This window comes from Microcaecilia unicolor, chromosome 12 (genome assembly GCF_901765095.1).
Source record: "Microcaecilia unicolor chromosome 12, aMicUni1.1, whole genome shotgun sequence".
Taxonomy (NCBI): Eukaryota; Metazoa; Chordata; class Amphibia; order Gymnophiona; family Siphonopidae; genus Microcaecilia; species Microcaecilia unicolor.
In genome coordinates this window covers 49,821,660-49,838,212 of record NC_044042.1, presented here as the reverse complement: position 1 = coordinate 49,838,212, position 16,553 = coordinate 49,821,660, and the positions used below count along the sequence as shown (strand labels likewise).

Here is a 16,553-nt window from a genome sequence, read left to right as displayed (position 1 = left end):
TTCTTGGTTAGAATCCTATTTGAAAATGTGAACCTTACAGGTGACTCCATTTCCCGATAAACCCAATAAAGAGGGGTGTGCCTCAGGGTTCAGTCTTGTTGGCATTGTTTTTTAATTTGTATCTGGACAGCTTATATGAATTATTATATGAGTTGCAAGTGGATTTTTGAATATATGCTGATGACTTTCAGGGTTTTTTCCCTGTAAATGTAGGGTTTTCTGAGGAAGCAGAGAAGTTGAAGTATTGTTTGGGGAGAATCCAGGAATGGAAGCATTTGAATAAGCTTGTTTTGAATTTGACTGAAACAGAGGTGATGATAGTAGAGTGAAGAGTGAGGACACATCCATATGATTGGATTTAATTTTCAGATGTAGTTTTGCCTATATATGATGCTAGTGTCTGTGCATCGAATCAGAAACAGAAACTGTTACACCAGATACAGATCATGTGTCCCAGCAACTCCGTCCAGTTTTTAGATGTTCTTATAAAAAGTAAAGCAAGAATGTTTTATGTAGAGATTGTATCCATCTGTCTGCCTGCAGCCTGGTATCGGTAGCCAAACTAACAAACTTCAAATCAATTCTTGTATACCGCTAATATTACCTTTCCAGGGTTCAGTGCGGTTTACATTCTAGGTGAGACAAAAGCCAATAATGTTAGTGTGAGGTATGAGAACAATTAGAGACCATTGGTGTATTGCATGAGACCAAAACCATTATAGGAAAGGATAATTGATGTGTTATGATCGTGGTCAGAACCCCTCTCAAACTTACCTTGTGCCTGGGGGTCAGCTTTTTAGCTGGCTTCTGTTCTGTTTTTCTGTCCTGTTTGAGCTAGCTCTCTCTCTCTCTCTCTGTGCCGGCTGCTGCCAGCATGGGGCTAATTGTCTCACTTCACTGCAGCTGTGGGTGTAGTCTGAGTTGCTCTAACTCTCTTTGGGTGTACTGGCTTCAAGTGCTTTACGGTGTTGCATTGGTGTGGGTTGGGCCTCTATGGGTTTCAGTGTGCTCTCTAGGTCAGTGTGCTGTTGCCTGGGTCTAGGGAGTGTGACATCATCAGGGAGGGCCTTGATAAGGAAGTGGTGTTCTTTCCTTCAGAGCCTTCGCAACGTTTGCTTCTGGCTACTTGCTTTAGGTCCAGGTTAGTTTAGTGCAGTCAGTGTGCACTTGTGACTTGTGTGTTTGACTTCCCTGTTTTTCCCTTTGGCTCCTCTGCTTTCCCTTTTGCTACGGTGTGTAGCACTGCTGTTAGTGCAGTGCTGGAGTTTGGTGCTGGGAGCACCCTTGTTAGTAAGTGTTTAGGAAGCACCTTTTGTTGTTTGGGTATTTGGCTTTCCTGCTTGTTTCCTTGTGCTTTCCCCGCTTTTCCTCGTGACCTGTGTTTAGCTGCTGTAGCTGGGTGCTTAGGAAGCACCTGGGTGAGAACCCATGCTTAGCTGCTGCAGCTTGGTGCTTAGGAAGCACCAGTGTTAGGTCTGGCGTTTGTCTTCCCTTCCTTTTCCCTTGTGGCTTCCCTGCACTTCTGTTAGTGTAGGGCGTAGGGGCACCCCTGTTAGTTTCTGTTAAGAGCACTGCTGTTAGTGGAGGGCTTAGGAGCTCTTTGGTTGGTGCCGGGCTTAGGAACACTTTTGGTCAGTTTAGGAGTTAGGCGCACTTCAGCTACAGCCTGTTCTAGTCCTGGTCCCTGTGTCGTCTAGTAAGTCCTGCCGGCTACTCAAACCCAGGAGCTCAACTCTTGGGGGGCTTAGGAGCTAAGTGCAGGTGAAGCTATGTGGACCAGTCCGGTGTGCTCCAGTCCAGTGTTCCAGTCCTGTGTCCTCCTGTCCGGGGGATTCCAGTCCAGTGTTCCAGTCCTGTGTCCTCCAGTCCGGGGAATTCCAGTCCCGTGTTCCAGTCCGTGTGTTCCGGCTCGCTGGGCGGTGCCTGCAGTCCCTGCCGGTGTCGGTGTGCTTGCCCAGCGTTGGTTGGTGGGTTTTGCCTGCTGCTGTCGCTCCTCGTCAGCAGCCCAAGGGCTCACGTTTGCTCCAGAGCCCGGCCCCGCGGGCTCTGAACCTGAGAACCTGACAGGATGATACTAGGAAGTAGAAGTCAATGGATTGTTACAGTGGCGTACCAAGGGGGGGGCGGTGGGGGTGGTCTGCCCCGGGTGCACGCCACTGGGGGGGTGCCGCGCACCTGCCGGCTCTTCGTTTTCATGCTCCCTCTGCCCCGGAACAGGAAGTAACCTGTTCCAGGGCAAAGGGAGCATGAAAACGAAGAGCCGACAGGCGCGCAGCACCCCCCCTCCCCCAGCGGCATGCACTCGGGGGGGTTCCTTCGCCGGGGGATTGGGGGTTCTTTCGCCGGGGGGGTGTCGCGCTGTTCCGGGGGGGGTGCTGCACCCGGGGGGCGGGGCGCATCAGCGATCCGCCCCAGGTGTCAGCCCCCCTAGGAACGCCACTTGATTGTTATAAAGCAGTCTTTGGGAAAAGTTTTAGCTTCTTCCTGAAGCTAAGGTAGCTGTTTTCTGTTCAGATGGCAATAAGTGGTAGAGAGATCCATATTTTAACTCCAAGTACAGGGAATAGAGCACTGAAAATCTTCTTTCGAATTGTCTTTTGAAACGGTGATGCTAGCATCAATTGGTATTGGGGAGATTACACTGGGAAACTTAGTAGAATTCAATAAGATGATTGAAAGATTTGTCAAAGGGCTTATTGGTTTCCATTTTCTTCTCTTTCACTTTTTTTTTGTTTTGCATTCCAGTTACAATAGCTTGTTTTTGATGTGTGCTATAATGCTTTTGTCTACATATAGTCTGGGAAAATGAGGTAGTAGTAGTTTTGCATGGAAGAAGCAAGAGAAGATTTGTACATTCAGTTGTCTGCAAACAAAACCATAATCATTATTAATAATAATGATCATTTAATTAAAAACAGCCCTTCCAAGCCCATAGGGATGATCAAAGTGGTGTACAACAACAATACTATGCAGAAAACACAGTTCAAATGTAATAAAATAAAAACTATCCAGAACCACCCAAATAATTTAACATCTACAGCACAATTAAATAGGTTAACACTCCCCCACTATCCAAACAGCTAAAAACTCCTAAATCTAATCACTCTAGGACTGTCTAACAATAGCAACAATGGTCTTCAAAGAGCCATGTTTTCAATTTCCTAGGAACAAATAGCTGGTGCCTGAAGGCATCTTGGAAGCAGGAGCCAGGTCCTCATGAGGAAAAGTTATGCATCTGGTTTTGTGAGCCATATCAACTATTTGATGGGGAAGGGGAGGATTTCAGCAACAGCTAAGAGGACCACTGTGCTAGTACTTAAGCAGCAAGACCTCAGGGTGCCAGGAGTGATACCACTATTGCAGGGGCCAAAAGGAGTCAATTATCAGCATGGGGATGAATGGTGCTGTAGTTGGGGAATCCTGACTTTTGCTGCATTGGCTGCATTTGTGGAACTCTGGTGTCAGCTGTTCTGGGTCACTCCAGCCAATCAGTGATTTGGGATTGGGGTTTCATGCTCTTTTTGAAAGTAATTTTCAAATGCCTTTCACCAAGGTCTGAAAACTGCCTATCTTTAACCTGGTTATAGTATGGGCAGGATTGCATAATAGACTAAATTCTATATACCAAGCCTAAAAATTTGGCATCAAAATGAAATTTTCCTAAGCACATTCTATAAAGTATGCCTTAAGTTAGGCATACTCCATAGAATAGACCTAAATTTCCGCACAGTATATAGAATACGCTGAGTGGCCATGACAGCGCCTAACTCTAGGTGCGACCATTTACACCAAGTAGAACAGAACAGGTGTATTTTATAACCCTGTGCACAGTTTTTTGCTACACCCATGACCCGCCCATCCCCCCATTTTGGCAGCTCGCTTAGTGGGTAGTGCACATAAATTCTAATTAGTGTCAATTATTAACATCCAATTATCAGCATTGATTAGCTTGTTACTAATTAAGTTATGTGCATTGTTATGGAATATGCTTCAATTTCCTCGCAGAAATCTTGATGCAATATATAGAATCCATAGGAATATATGCACTTTTAGGTATAGGTGCCAACATTTCAAAATAATTGGGGTTCTGACCCCAAAAACATTACTCCTCCTTGGACATAGTAAAAGAACTTAATATTGGGGGTGCTCAGCACCCAGTGGCACCCACAAAACTGGTTGCTATGCTTATAGGGTATATGTTTAGGTGGGGGGGGGGGGGAAATAATGCATATATATTGCATTCTCAAATCTATAAATGCTATTTTCCATTCGACAAAGTACCCACAGAAAAAGCAGGCGAAAGTAAATTTCCACAGATTTTGCAATAGTGCAGCCAGTGTGAAAATCATCCTCTTTAAGTGAAGGTGTGTGGCAGCTTGAAGTTAGCTTTAATAGTTCATATTTCTCCTTCATATGCGTCCTTGAGCTTCATATCATGATCTTTTGTTATAGGATTTCCTTTCCACTGCAAAATGTTTTATTCTTATGCATTATTTGTACATTTGTCTCAATCATATCCCCACCTCTCCACTAGGGCAGTGCTTCTCAACCCTTGGGGCACACCTAGCCAGTTAGGTTTTCAGGATACCCATGATGAATATGCATGAGATGGATTTGCATACCAAGGAGGCAGTGCATACAAATCCACCTCTCATGGTTTATGGTTTATTAGATTTTATATACTGCCTTTCCTGAGAAGCATTACAAGGCAATGTGCATATAACTAAAGCAACGAAAGAGAAAAGAATACCAGTACAAATAGGAAAGAACCAATTAAGCAAACAGCATACAAATAAAAAGATAATCAAACATACAGATATGTAGGACTTTTGTCACATACTCATATTCATAACCGTACTCATCATGGATATTCTGAAAACCTGACTGCATGGATGTGCCCTGAGGACAGTGGTGTGCTGGTAAATGTTTAACTACAGGCTTTCTCCCCGGTCCACCTCTGCGCCCCCCCCCCCCCCCCCGTCCACCTCTGCGCCCCCCCCCCCCCACTCTGCGCCCCCATCCACCTCTGCGCCACCCCCCCCCCCAAATTGCAGAGGGGGGGGGGGCAATGCATTACTCCAGGAAAAAAAATTTAAATGATCCCAGGTTCCAATCTAATTCATGTTTGATGTGGGATAAAATGCCATAAATAAGTAAATAAATATAAACTTTTAATGTTGAGCACCTGATTCTCAAAGTGGACATATTCCAAATACTATAATGAAAATAAAATGATTTTTTCTACCTTTGTTGTCTGGTGACTTTGTTTTTCTGATCATGCTGGCCCAGTATCCAATTCTGCTGCTATCTGTCCTCTTAACTCCGTTTCCAGGGTTTCCTTTCCATTTATTTCTTTACTTTCCACCTTTCTTCTTCATTTCTTGCCCTACATCCGTAAGTAAAAGCTGGGTCCTCCGCAGACTTGACTGTCCAGTGGATCCAGCTTCTGCCTATTTTATTCATCCATGTGCAGTTTTTCTCCTCTCTTCCTTTTCCCTCATCTCATCTCCTTCCTCATTCTTCCCTCCCCTCCATCCATGTCCAGCATTTCTTCTCTCTCCCCTGCCCTGCCCTGCATCCACCCATGTCCAGCGACCCTCCTCTCCCCTGCCCTGCCCTCCATGCACCCATGTCCAGCGACCCGCCAGTCCCCTGCCCTCCCCTCCAGCCACCCATGTCCAGCGACCCTCCTCTCCCCTGCCCTGCCCTCCAGCCACCCATGTCCAGTGACTCTCCTCTCTCCCCTGCCCCCCTCCAGCCACCCATACCCAGGCGACCTTCCTCTCCCCCTGCCCTCCCCTCCAGCCACCCATGTCCAGCAACTCTCCTCTCTCCCCTGCCCCCATCCAGCCACCCATGTCCAGCAACCCTCCTCTCCCCTGCCCTGCCCTCCATCCACCCATGTCCAGTGACCCTCCTCTCTCCCCTGCCCCCTCTAGCCACCCATGTCCAGCGACTCTCTTCTCTCCCCTGCCCCCCCTCCAGCCACCCATGTCCAGTGACTCTCCTCTCTCCCCTGCTCCCCCTCCAGCCACCCATACCCAGCGACCCTCCTCTCCCCCTGCCCTCCCCTCCAGCCACCCATGTCCAGCGACTCTCCTCTCTCCCCTGCCCCCCTCCAGCCACCCATGCCCAGCGATTCTCCTCACTCCCCTGCCCCCCTCCAGCCATCCATACCCAGTGATTCTGCAATTCTCCTCGCTCCCCTGCCCCCCTCCAGCCACCCAGGTTGTCCAGTGGATTCTTTGGGGCAGGCAGGAAAGATCCCCAGTCTTTCCTGCCCGCTGCTGGCGCTGACTCTCTCGCGGCACTACTGCATCGCTCTTCAAAATGGCTGCCGAGACTTACAAGGGCGGCCTCCAAGACTTCAGCAGAAGTCTCGCGAGTCTGCCACTGGAAGTCTCGGCGGCCATTTTTAAAGACTGATCCGGCAGCGGAGGAGGGTCAGTGCCGGCAGCGGGCAGGCAAGACTGGGGATCTTTCCTGCCTGCCCCGAAGAATTCGCTGGACAACCAGGGTGGTTGCCTTCTTCAGGTACTCGGAGGGACCCTGTAGCTCGGGGGAGGGAGGGAAGGAGGAGAGCCGGCTCGCCATCAAGAACAACCGGCTCGCAAGTCGGTAAAAAATTTAACAACCGGCTCTTGCGAGCCGGTGTGAGCCGGCTCCAGCACACCACTGCCTGAGGACCTGGTAGAGAAGCACTGTGTTAGGACTTGTGTTTAGGTCTATAGGTCTTACTTTTTAAGACTTTTGAGTCAGGTTTGCACCATTTTGGTGGCTGTTCTCTGGATTACCCAACCTTTGTCTATATTTTTTAGAGATTCAGCCTCTAGAACAGGGCACAGTATTCCAGATCAGGATAGATGTATTATCATATCCTTTTCTTCTGTGCACCCTAGTCCAGGGCTTTAGAAGGGGCAGGTGAGAATTTCAGAAATGTTGCTGCAGAGTATTCCAGCTTTTGCCACAGACTCTGCCCTTAAACTGTTGCAGGAAACTGGGGGCTGTGGATATAAAAGCATGTGGGGCAGTGGAATATACATGTCTGTTAAAATGTCTGCACATATAGAGAGATATCTCAGGTTCAGATGGTACTGGATTTCATAGCTTTGTTGGCAGCTGGGTGGAACTCATGGCCATTTAAAGTCTGGATTTTTATTTTTATAGCATCCGACAAACAGACTCTGATCCGGAATGAGCAGCTTTACCAGGTGAGATACAGACAGACATCTGGAAACTTTTTTTTATGCATGCACTCTCTTTTCAGCAGAAATTGAACAGGAAGATGTCCTTACAGTGTCTGGACAATTAGATTCTTAATAGTAATCCAAAATGTATAACATTTTTAATGAGCAGCGAATGACGACATTAACTGAGAATGCCTAGAAATGTGGTCTGGGATTTTCTAAGGGATCCTTTTACTAAGCTGCGGTAAGCACTAACGCAGGCTTATTGCAGCTTATAAGGGCTTACTGTGGGACATGTGGAGCAGCGGAGGCATCCCACGGTAAATTCCGAATGTGCATATGCAAATCATATGCTAATTAAATTATCTCAGAGGGGGTGTGTCTGGGGGGCAGAGAGTGGGTATGACAGCGCGAATCAGTTAGTGCAGCTACCTTGACACATGCTAACTGATTAGCGCAGAATTAACATGTGAGCTCTTACCCCCTACAAAATAGGTAGTGGTAAGCCTGACATGCTAATTTTTGGTAATGGCTGCCGCTAATGATATTATCATGTGATCATTAATTCAGAAAACTGAAAATCATCCATTTTCCGACTGTGGTAAAAATGGCCTCAGTGAGCAGGAAAGGCCCATGGAAGGGCAGGCTAAGACTACTTTTTATCACAGCTTGGTTAAAGGACCCCCAAATGCAGGCCCGTGCCAAGGGTCTATGCCGCCCCCCCGCAGACGAAATGTTGGCGCCCCCCCCATAGAAGAACAGTTGGCACGCGCGCGCCCCTCTCCCTCCCCCCTTCCCCCCGTGAAGATGATCGTTGCGCGCCCTGGGGGCCTTTAAATCTTTTACTTGCAGTCGCAGCAGCGTCTGTGAAAACGGAGCGCTGCCGACGTCTCCCTTCCCTTGCACTCGTTGGTTCCCTCAGTGTCCCGCCTTCTTCTGACGTCAGAAGAAGGCGGAACACTGAGGGAACCAAGAGCGCGAAGGGAAGGGAGACGTCGGCAGCGCTCCGTTTTCACAGACGCTGCTGCGACTTTAAGTAAAAGATTTAAAGGCCTCGGCGTCGCGGGGCGAGGGTAAGCACTGCGGCGGCGCCCTCCAGAGGTGGGCGCCCTCCTGCGGTGCTTACCCCGCTTACCGCATCGGCACGGGCCTGCCCAAATGTTTTAGTGGTGGGTGAAATGGATACATTTCAAAAGCACAGAGAAGCTTTGCTCAAATGGCATTCTTTGCAGGCTGGAGAGAAAAAAAAAAGATGAATAGACACGTTATAGTTAGAACTTTTATAGGACTAGCTTAACACATTTGTGACTGTTGTTCTAGAATTAGTCTAAAAGATGTCATTGCCTACAATAAACTACTGGATCTGTTGAACAGAAAAAAAAAAAAAAAGATTTTAATCATGTTTACAACAGCTTTGCCAGTTTCTAGTGATACAAACGAACCCTCCAGCTGTGTAAGACTGGAGTCACATATTCAAAAGTTGCCAGAGACAGCCACAACTCATCCCTGCTACCTCCTCTAACTGTAGAACGCGAAGTCATACTGCCTATTCCAGAATCAGATTCCATAGAATGAAGCATTGTATGGTTTAATCAGCACTTCCACGCTTTTGAAGGGGTTTTCTTGTGAGAGAGGATCCCAGGCTACCCCAGCCCTCTTCAGCCTCCCTGCCCCAGTGTCACAAGCTAACCACACTCTCCCTTAGGTGGAAGTTGCTCTCTAGGGCTCTTTTGATATCCCCTGGTGTATGAATTGGAGGTTTCAAGGTCACTGGAGAACAGCTCCGTTTTTTTTCTGCCTCCATCAGCACCTGTGCTCTCTCCTGCCCCATAGGTGGTACAGACATAATTCTGGTCTCCTGCCTCACCATGTTGCACTGTAATCCTTGTAGGGTTGGTGCTGTGGAAGTACTGAACTAGCTTGTCAGAAGAGCACCCTGTCCTCCTCCTACAGCAGTGTTTCCCAAGTCCAGTCCTGGCGTACCCCTTTCTAGTCAGGTTTTCAGGATATCCACAATTAATATTCATGAAACTGATTTGCATAAAATGGAAGTAGTGTCTGCAAATCAAGTTTATGCATATTCATTGTGGCTATCCAGAAAACTTGATTGGCAAGGGGTCCTGTAGTACTTGGGACTTGGGAAACACTGTCCTAGAGTACTACTTGAATTATTCAATTTACATATCTTCTATCATCTACACTCCTGCCTTATTGATCCTTGGATATTACTTGGGGGATTCAGGATTCTATGGGGATAATTCTAAAAGCCAATTACTTGCATAAACCAGAGTTTATATTACATAGGCTGTATGTGAATCAGAGTATATGTACACAGCTTATATGTGCATTTGTACCTGAACTGAGTGGAGGCATTCCTAGAGATGGGGTCAGGCAGGGGTTAGAGTTTATGCATATATATTATAAATACACACATCTCCCTAATTCTACAACGTTACACACCCAAATGTGCAACTAGTATGCAAATTGAACACACAAGTTATAGAATAAGGTCAGTTGTGCATGGATAATCGGTGTTAACAAGCAATAATGGACTATAATTGGCTTTAATTGGTATTAATTGGATCCAATTAGTAGTTGTGCATAACTACCCTTAGTCTATATTCTATAAATTGTGTGCTGAGATTCCAGAGCGCACAACTTCAAGAGGGTGTGGACCTAGGAGGGTCATGGGTGGGTCGGGGCATGTCAGGCAGTTACATGCAAGGGTTATAGAATACCTGCATTAGTGCACATAACTGCCTCAGGGGTCCTTTTACTAAGCTGCGGTAAAAGAGGACCTGCGCTAGCTTCACTGCGTGTTTGTGACGCGCACTGAGGCCCTCTTTTACTGCAGCAGGTAAAAGGCTGTCTTTTTTCTAAAAAAAAAAAAATGGCCATGCTATAAGTGAACCACTTGCTGCATGGCCATTTCGGCGAGGGAGCACTTACCTCCACCCATTGAGGTGCCAGTAAGGGCTCCCATGCTAACTCGGTGGTACAAAAATAGAAAATATTTTTGTAGAGCAGGAAATGGCGCATGCTGGGGGTGGGAACTACCATGGGGCTCCTGTAGTAGCTCAGTTGTAGTTCCAGATTGGCATGCGGCACGCCTGTTTTCGCACTCCAACCCTTTAGTAAAAGGGCCCCTCAATTAGGTGTGAGCATTTCTGTCAGCCATTAAGCTGGTATAAGTGCTCACACTTAAAGCTAATTAAGTAGACCTCAGTTTAAAGTGTGGGGAGTAGTTCAATATCAATACTATCAATCTCCCAAACACATAATATTCATGTAGATAAGTAAATCTCTGATCACAACATAACTCCTAATGATAGACATATAAACATTATTTTTGCTAGCCGGGGATCTTCAGATTTCACAAGAATTTCCACCATATGGGAACAACGTCCCAAACTCTTAATGGTGTTCCTTACATCCTCATTGATCAACCCGTGAAACAATTTTCTTCTGTTTTTTTAAACCTTATTTGCTTTTTTTCTATTTTTTAACACATTTCTGTTCAATCAACTTTTTAAATCTTCTTAGATGAAATCAGTAATATGTCCTTTAAATTTATAAATATTACTTAGCTTAAGGTATTTAGCAGCAGCGATTTTTCTTCCAGCTCAAACCTCTGCCTAAATGCAGATTTACGCTAATATTCCATAACGGCAGGTGTACACGCAACTGCCATTACACAATTTGTGCTTAGCGTGCATCAAATTACTCCCGTATGTGTGTAAAATAAGCCAAGAAATGTGTGCCGATAAACAGAAGGACAGTAAGCACATACTTGCTTTTGAAACTGGCGTAACCCATGCACATACCTGCCAAGTAAGTTGGGTAACCTGCTATAAAACTATTCTCCCTATGTCTCTTTCCTGCAGCCTCTGAGAGATCGGGACAACAGTGAATACAGCCACCTTTCCACGGCCAGACCCCGCAAGTGAAGAGAGCAGCAAGAGCCATTTAAGAACATCCTTCCTTTTCCTTTAGCATCCTACACTTCTGATGAATTAGTCACAGAAAATAGCCTTACAGTTATCATTTCCATATTTGCCTTCTTGTAAATGGCCTTAGATTCAGCACTGGTCATTCCTACTGTAATTAAACCCTAATGAGTGCAACATTTTGTGGTTCTACTGAGGAAAGGAAAGCTGGGTGCTCTGTTTTATATTTTTATTTTGCTTAGGGGACGGACTTTCTGATATGACTCTGAAATGCATTCTGTAAATAAAAGTAGTTTTTGGATCTGAAGCTTTTTGTTTGTCATCCAAGACAGGTACAGCTTGACATAAAACTTAACATAACAATAGTGAAGTGATCAAGCATTAGAGCACTAGTCTTGATATCCAGAGGTGGCCGGTACAAGTCCCACTGCTGCTCCATGTGATCTTAGGCAAATCACTTAACCCTCCATTGCTTTAGGTACAAAATTAGACTGTGAGTCCCTTCATAGATAGAGAAAATACCCAGTATACCTGATTGTAACTCACCTTGAGCTACTACTGAAAAAGGTGTGAGCAAAATCCAAATAAATAAAAAAAATAGGCACAGATACAATCATTGAGGTGAATTTGGAGATGGCATGTGATGACTTGAGGTTCTACGGTGAGAAAAACACCCCTCTAAATGTACCACAGTCCAGCATCCAGGACATGTGCCAGCGATCCAGTGCCTCTAAATGAGTACCGCAGTCCAGCACTCAGGACAGTGCTCCCAAATCCTAGCATAGGCTATGAAAGCCCTTCAGAGATGATTCTAGAACAACTTAAAGAAGCATCTCTCCCTGAGTGATTCTGGCATAGACTGAGGGTACCTCTCTCCTCGATCCTTCCTAGCACAACCTGAGTGAGTCTTTGCTCTAGCAAAAGTGATTCTATGAGGATCCTGATTAGGCATCCTCCCTACAGTGATGTGAAAAAGTTTTTTCCCCTCCTAATTTCCCCTATTATTGCATATACGGCCCACTAAATGGTTTTTGATATTTAAACAAAATGCAATATTAGCTAAAGGAAACCTGAGTAAACACACAACACAGTTTTTAAATTATTACTTCATTTATTTAATCAGGGCCGGCTCAAGAGGTTGTGGTGCCCCAGGCCAACTTTTGTTTTTGTGCCTCCATGCCCCGCCTTACACCTGTCTTACCCCCCCCCCCCCCCCCGGTGTGACATCATCGGTCTACGGTCACAGGCACAGGCAGCACAAGTGGGCACTGGGCAGCCTGGGCAGCAGAAGCAGGTGCCGGGCAGTCCAGACAGTAGAAGCGGGCTGTTGGCAGGCACATGGGTCTGTCATTGATCAGCATGCACACAGAAGCAGCAGAGATAGCAGGCCAAGGAAAAATAGCACAGTAGACACTGAAGCAGTTTAAATGCTTCAGCATCCCACTCCTTACAAGGCACACTGGGATTGGATGTTGGTCATCCAATCCCAGCGTATCTTGCAAGCTACAACTAGTGTGTCTTCCGGGAGGGGAGGGGAGGTGTTAGGTTTTCAGGGCAGAAACTAGGTTTGTGAGCCCTTGGGCCACTGCTGGGAAGTGGCAGTGGCAGGCAAAACCACCCCACACCAGGGACAAGACAGAACTCTGACAGGAACAGCTAGACTTCACCTGCACTTGACCGCCCTTTCCCAGGAGTTGAGCCCCTGGTTGCAGGCGGTTGGCAGGACTTACTGGACAGGGCAGGAACTGGATACCAACTAGGCTGAACAGGGACTGAGGGCCAGAGGGGAAAGGAATACACATGTGCAGCAAGGCAGGAAATGGACAAACTAAAGGACAGGAACTGAAAGCTGCCAAGCAGCCACTGGAACAGGGAACAAACACTGACAGACAAGAGACAGAACTGAAAGCTGCAAAGCAGCCACTAAGCAAGAACATAGACAGAAACTAGACAAGGGACACTGACCAGGAAATAGACTAGGCAAGCAACAAACCTAAGCTAAACTATACACAGACTAACTAGAACCGGACAAGAATCTCAGACAAGAAACCAGACTAGGCAGAAGTGCAACAAAGCACCAGCATACCAGGGACACCAAAAAAGTACAATACATTTTATGCTGCTTATCCTAGAAATAATCAGTGGATTTTTTCCCAAGTCCATTTTAATAATGGTCTATGGACTTTTCCTTTATTTTCTTTTATTGCAGAAAAACGTCCAAATCATAAGCCTGCCCTAAGTCCCACCCAAAACACACCTCCAACATTGCCTCCTTGCAATTTGGATGAACTGCAGAGAAAAATGTCCCAAATATAAGTTTTGAAACTTGCGATTTGGACGTTTTCCCGAGAAAAATGTCAATCTGCCACTTTGTGTCGTTTTTGGATGTTTTTCTGTTTCAAAAATGAGCCCCACAGTGTCCCAACAGGCATAAACTTTGATAAGTTGGTTTTTTTTCTTTACAATATATTTTAGTGTACTTTTCTTCATTATTAATATTGTGCAAACAGTATGCAAAATTTTGTCTGTGGTGGTCTCTCTACATACAGTATATGTGCCCACATACAACAATATATTCATTAGTTGTTTGATATCTGTCATTACATTATATATTATTGACTATGGAGCTGTGGGCTGCATATATTTTTGTAAATTTTGACTTTCCACCAGCCTATACATGTTTTTCCTGATTTTGTATTGGGTAAAATTACTACAAGGGGCACGGCGACAACTCATTCAGGAAATCATAAAACTTCACAGATGAACATCCAAAGAACTGCAGGCCTCTCTAAGGTCAGTCTCATGACTCCACAATAAGAAAGAGTTCGGGCAAAAATGGGATTCATAGGAGAGTAGCATGACAGAAACCACTGCTATCCAAGACAAGCCCACCCAGTGACAGCGCACCTATGATGTGGCTGGCAGGGATTCCCAAGCCCCACCAGCTGAAAACTCCCAACAACTGACCTTCCTGCTTACCTTGTAAATAGCAGATCTTCACCTGCAGCAAGCAGTGACTGATACATACTGCTCGCACCAGCCCCACAGCCTTCCCTCTGATGTATTCCTGCCTATATGGAAACAGGAAGTTGCATCAGTGGGAAGGCTGTGAGGCCAACATGAGCAGTGTGTATTAGTTGCTGCTCGCTGCTGGTGAAAATCTGCTATCTAAAAGGTATGTGGGCAAGAAGGATGTTTGAGAGACCACATGACATGCAAGGGAGGGAAGGAGAGACCAAATCACCTATGTGACTGGGCACAGTGGCGTCACGAGGGCAGCTGACACCTGGGGCAGGTCGCCGCTGCGCACCCCCCCCCCCCCCGGGTGCAGCGCGACGCACCCTCCCCCCTCCGTAGCGCAACACCCCCCCCCCGCCCGCGAGAACATACCTAGAAGGCGGTGAGGGGCGGGTGGGAGGGCCAATCCGCTGAGTGCACGCCGCTGGGGGGGTGTCGGCGCATCGCTGGTTCCTTGCTCTCTCTGCCCCGGAACAGGAAGTAACCTGTTCCGGGGCAGAGAGAGCAAGGAACCAGCGAGGCGCCGACACCCCCCAGCGGCGTGCACCCGGGGTGGACCGCCCCCCCTTCCTACGCCACTGACAGGGCAGGGTTCTTCTGACCACTCAGCTTAGGCCCAGGCCCACCCAAAACTGGGTGTCTGGCTACGCCCCCTGATCCAAGAGTAACATCGATACTCATCTCACGTTTGTAAAAAAAAACCTGGATGATCACCAAACCTTTTGGGATAATGTTCTGTGGACAGATGAGCCAAAAGTGGAACTTCTCTCTGGCAACACAGTTCCCATTATGTCTGGCATAAAGCAAATGCAACATTCAACAGTAAGAAAATCATTTTAGCAGTCTAATGTGGTGGTGATAGTGTGATGGTGTGGAGATGCTTTCTACCTTAGGACCTGCAAAACTTGACCATTATTGAAGGAACCATGAATTCTGCACTGTTCTAGAACATTCTTAAGGAGAATGTGAGGTCACCTGCCCATGAACTGAAGCCACCTGCCCATGAACTGAAACTGAAGCTGAAGCAGGGGTGTGCTGGTAAATTTTTAACAACAGGCTCTTTCTCTGGACGTAGCCAGCTCTGCAGTTGGAAGGGTCAGTGGTGGCCGGAGGGGGGGGGAGCAACATTTGCCTCTCTCTCCTCCCTCTCTTCGTACGGGCACGCTAGGCATACCTTTGCTGGCAGCCAATAAATGGACTGCCACCACTCCCAACGTCTTGCTCTGAGCAGCATGCTGGAACTTCTCTCACATGCTCGAGAAGTCTCAGCCTGCTGCCCAGAGCTGGAAACAAGGAGCGGGGAGCAGCAGTAGTCTATTTACTTGGCTGGCAGGGCTCAGCATCCCCACCAGCAAAGTAAAAGAGAATTCAGCAGGGGCCCAAGCCCACATTTTGAGAGCCAGTTGTTAAAGTAGCCATGGAGGGCCCTACTTTAACAACCGGCTCCCAAAATTCTTAAAAACTTAACAACCGGCTCTTGCGAGCCTATGAGAGCCTGCTCCAGCACACCACTGAGCTGAAGCGTAATTTGGTTATGCAGCAAGACAATGATCCAAAACACAAAAAAGCAAGTCTGCATCTGAAAGGCTGAGGTGTACTCTCCATAGGTGCATCATTATTTTGCTGTGGGGGTTCACGCAATGTTATTTCCCCACTATCATGGTGTGACAGCCAGAAAAACATTAACAAGCACTGCAATAGAAATGCTGTAGCGGGACCTGAAACAAATAGTTTGTGCATGAAAACCTACAAATGTCCCTGAATTAAAGCAGTTCTACAAAGAAGAGTGATGTGAAAGACTGATGTCAAGTTATAGGAAGCATTTGGTTGCAGTTATTGCTGCTAAAGGTGGTTCAACCAGTTATTAAGTTTAGGGGGCAATTACTTTTTTTTTTCACATGGATGATATGGCTGTTGTTCCTTAATAAAGTAATAGCTTAAAACTGTGTTATTTGTTTATTCAGGTTCCCTTTGTGGAATATTACATTTTGTTTAAAGATTAGAAACCATTTAGTGTGGGCAATCGGGGTGGGGTGGGCTTTTTGACAGTGACTAACATCTCTTTAGAACATCACTTGTCCTGGTAAGAGAATAAAGTGCTGGTTTGTCCACAAATTCTAGCCCCAAAAAATATACTGAAGGGCAAAGGTTTGTGATTGTTATTCAGGGTCTCCTGGTTAGGAGACTTGAATGGTCCGCCCCTTTTATGTTGCAGAACAGGGCTTAACAGGTGTGGCTTAAGAATGAATTGGATGTTGGTTAGTTGATTCTGTGGATCATTCTACCTTTATTTATTAATAATGCTAATGCTACATTGTAACACGTTTTGTGCTGTACATTGTTCCAGGCTTCCAGGCTATCAACTCTTGTCAGCAAACTGTTGCTGCCTCTTCCTGTGTGT

The 16,553-nt window shown here is 46.4% G+C and overlaps 1 protein-coding gene across 2 annotated transcripts in view; it reads left to right on the top strand.

Annotated features, from left to right (window-relative positions):
- Positions 1 to 11,441, top strand: part of LOC115481686 (T-cell surface glycoprotein CD3 gamma chain-like) — a 31,644-nt gene extending 20,203 nt beyond the window's left edge. For both annotated transcript variants that reach the window (XM_030221010.1, XM_030221009.1), the window contains exons 5-6: positions 7,168 to 7,211; positions 11,072 to 11,441. In XM_030221010.1, the coding sequence (XP_030076870.1) occupies positions 7,168 to 7,211; positions 11,072 to 11,134 (107 nt within the window). In that variant the 3' untranslated portion in view covers positions 11,135 to 11,441. The remainder of the gene's footprint in view (positions 1 to 7,167; positions 7,212 to 11,071) is intronic.
- Positions 11,442 to 16,553: the final 5,112 nt, after the last annotated feature.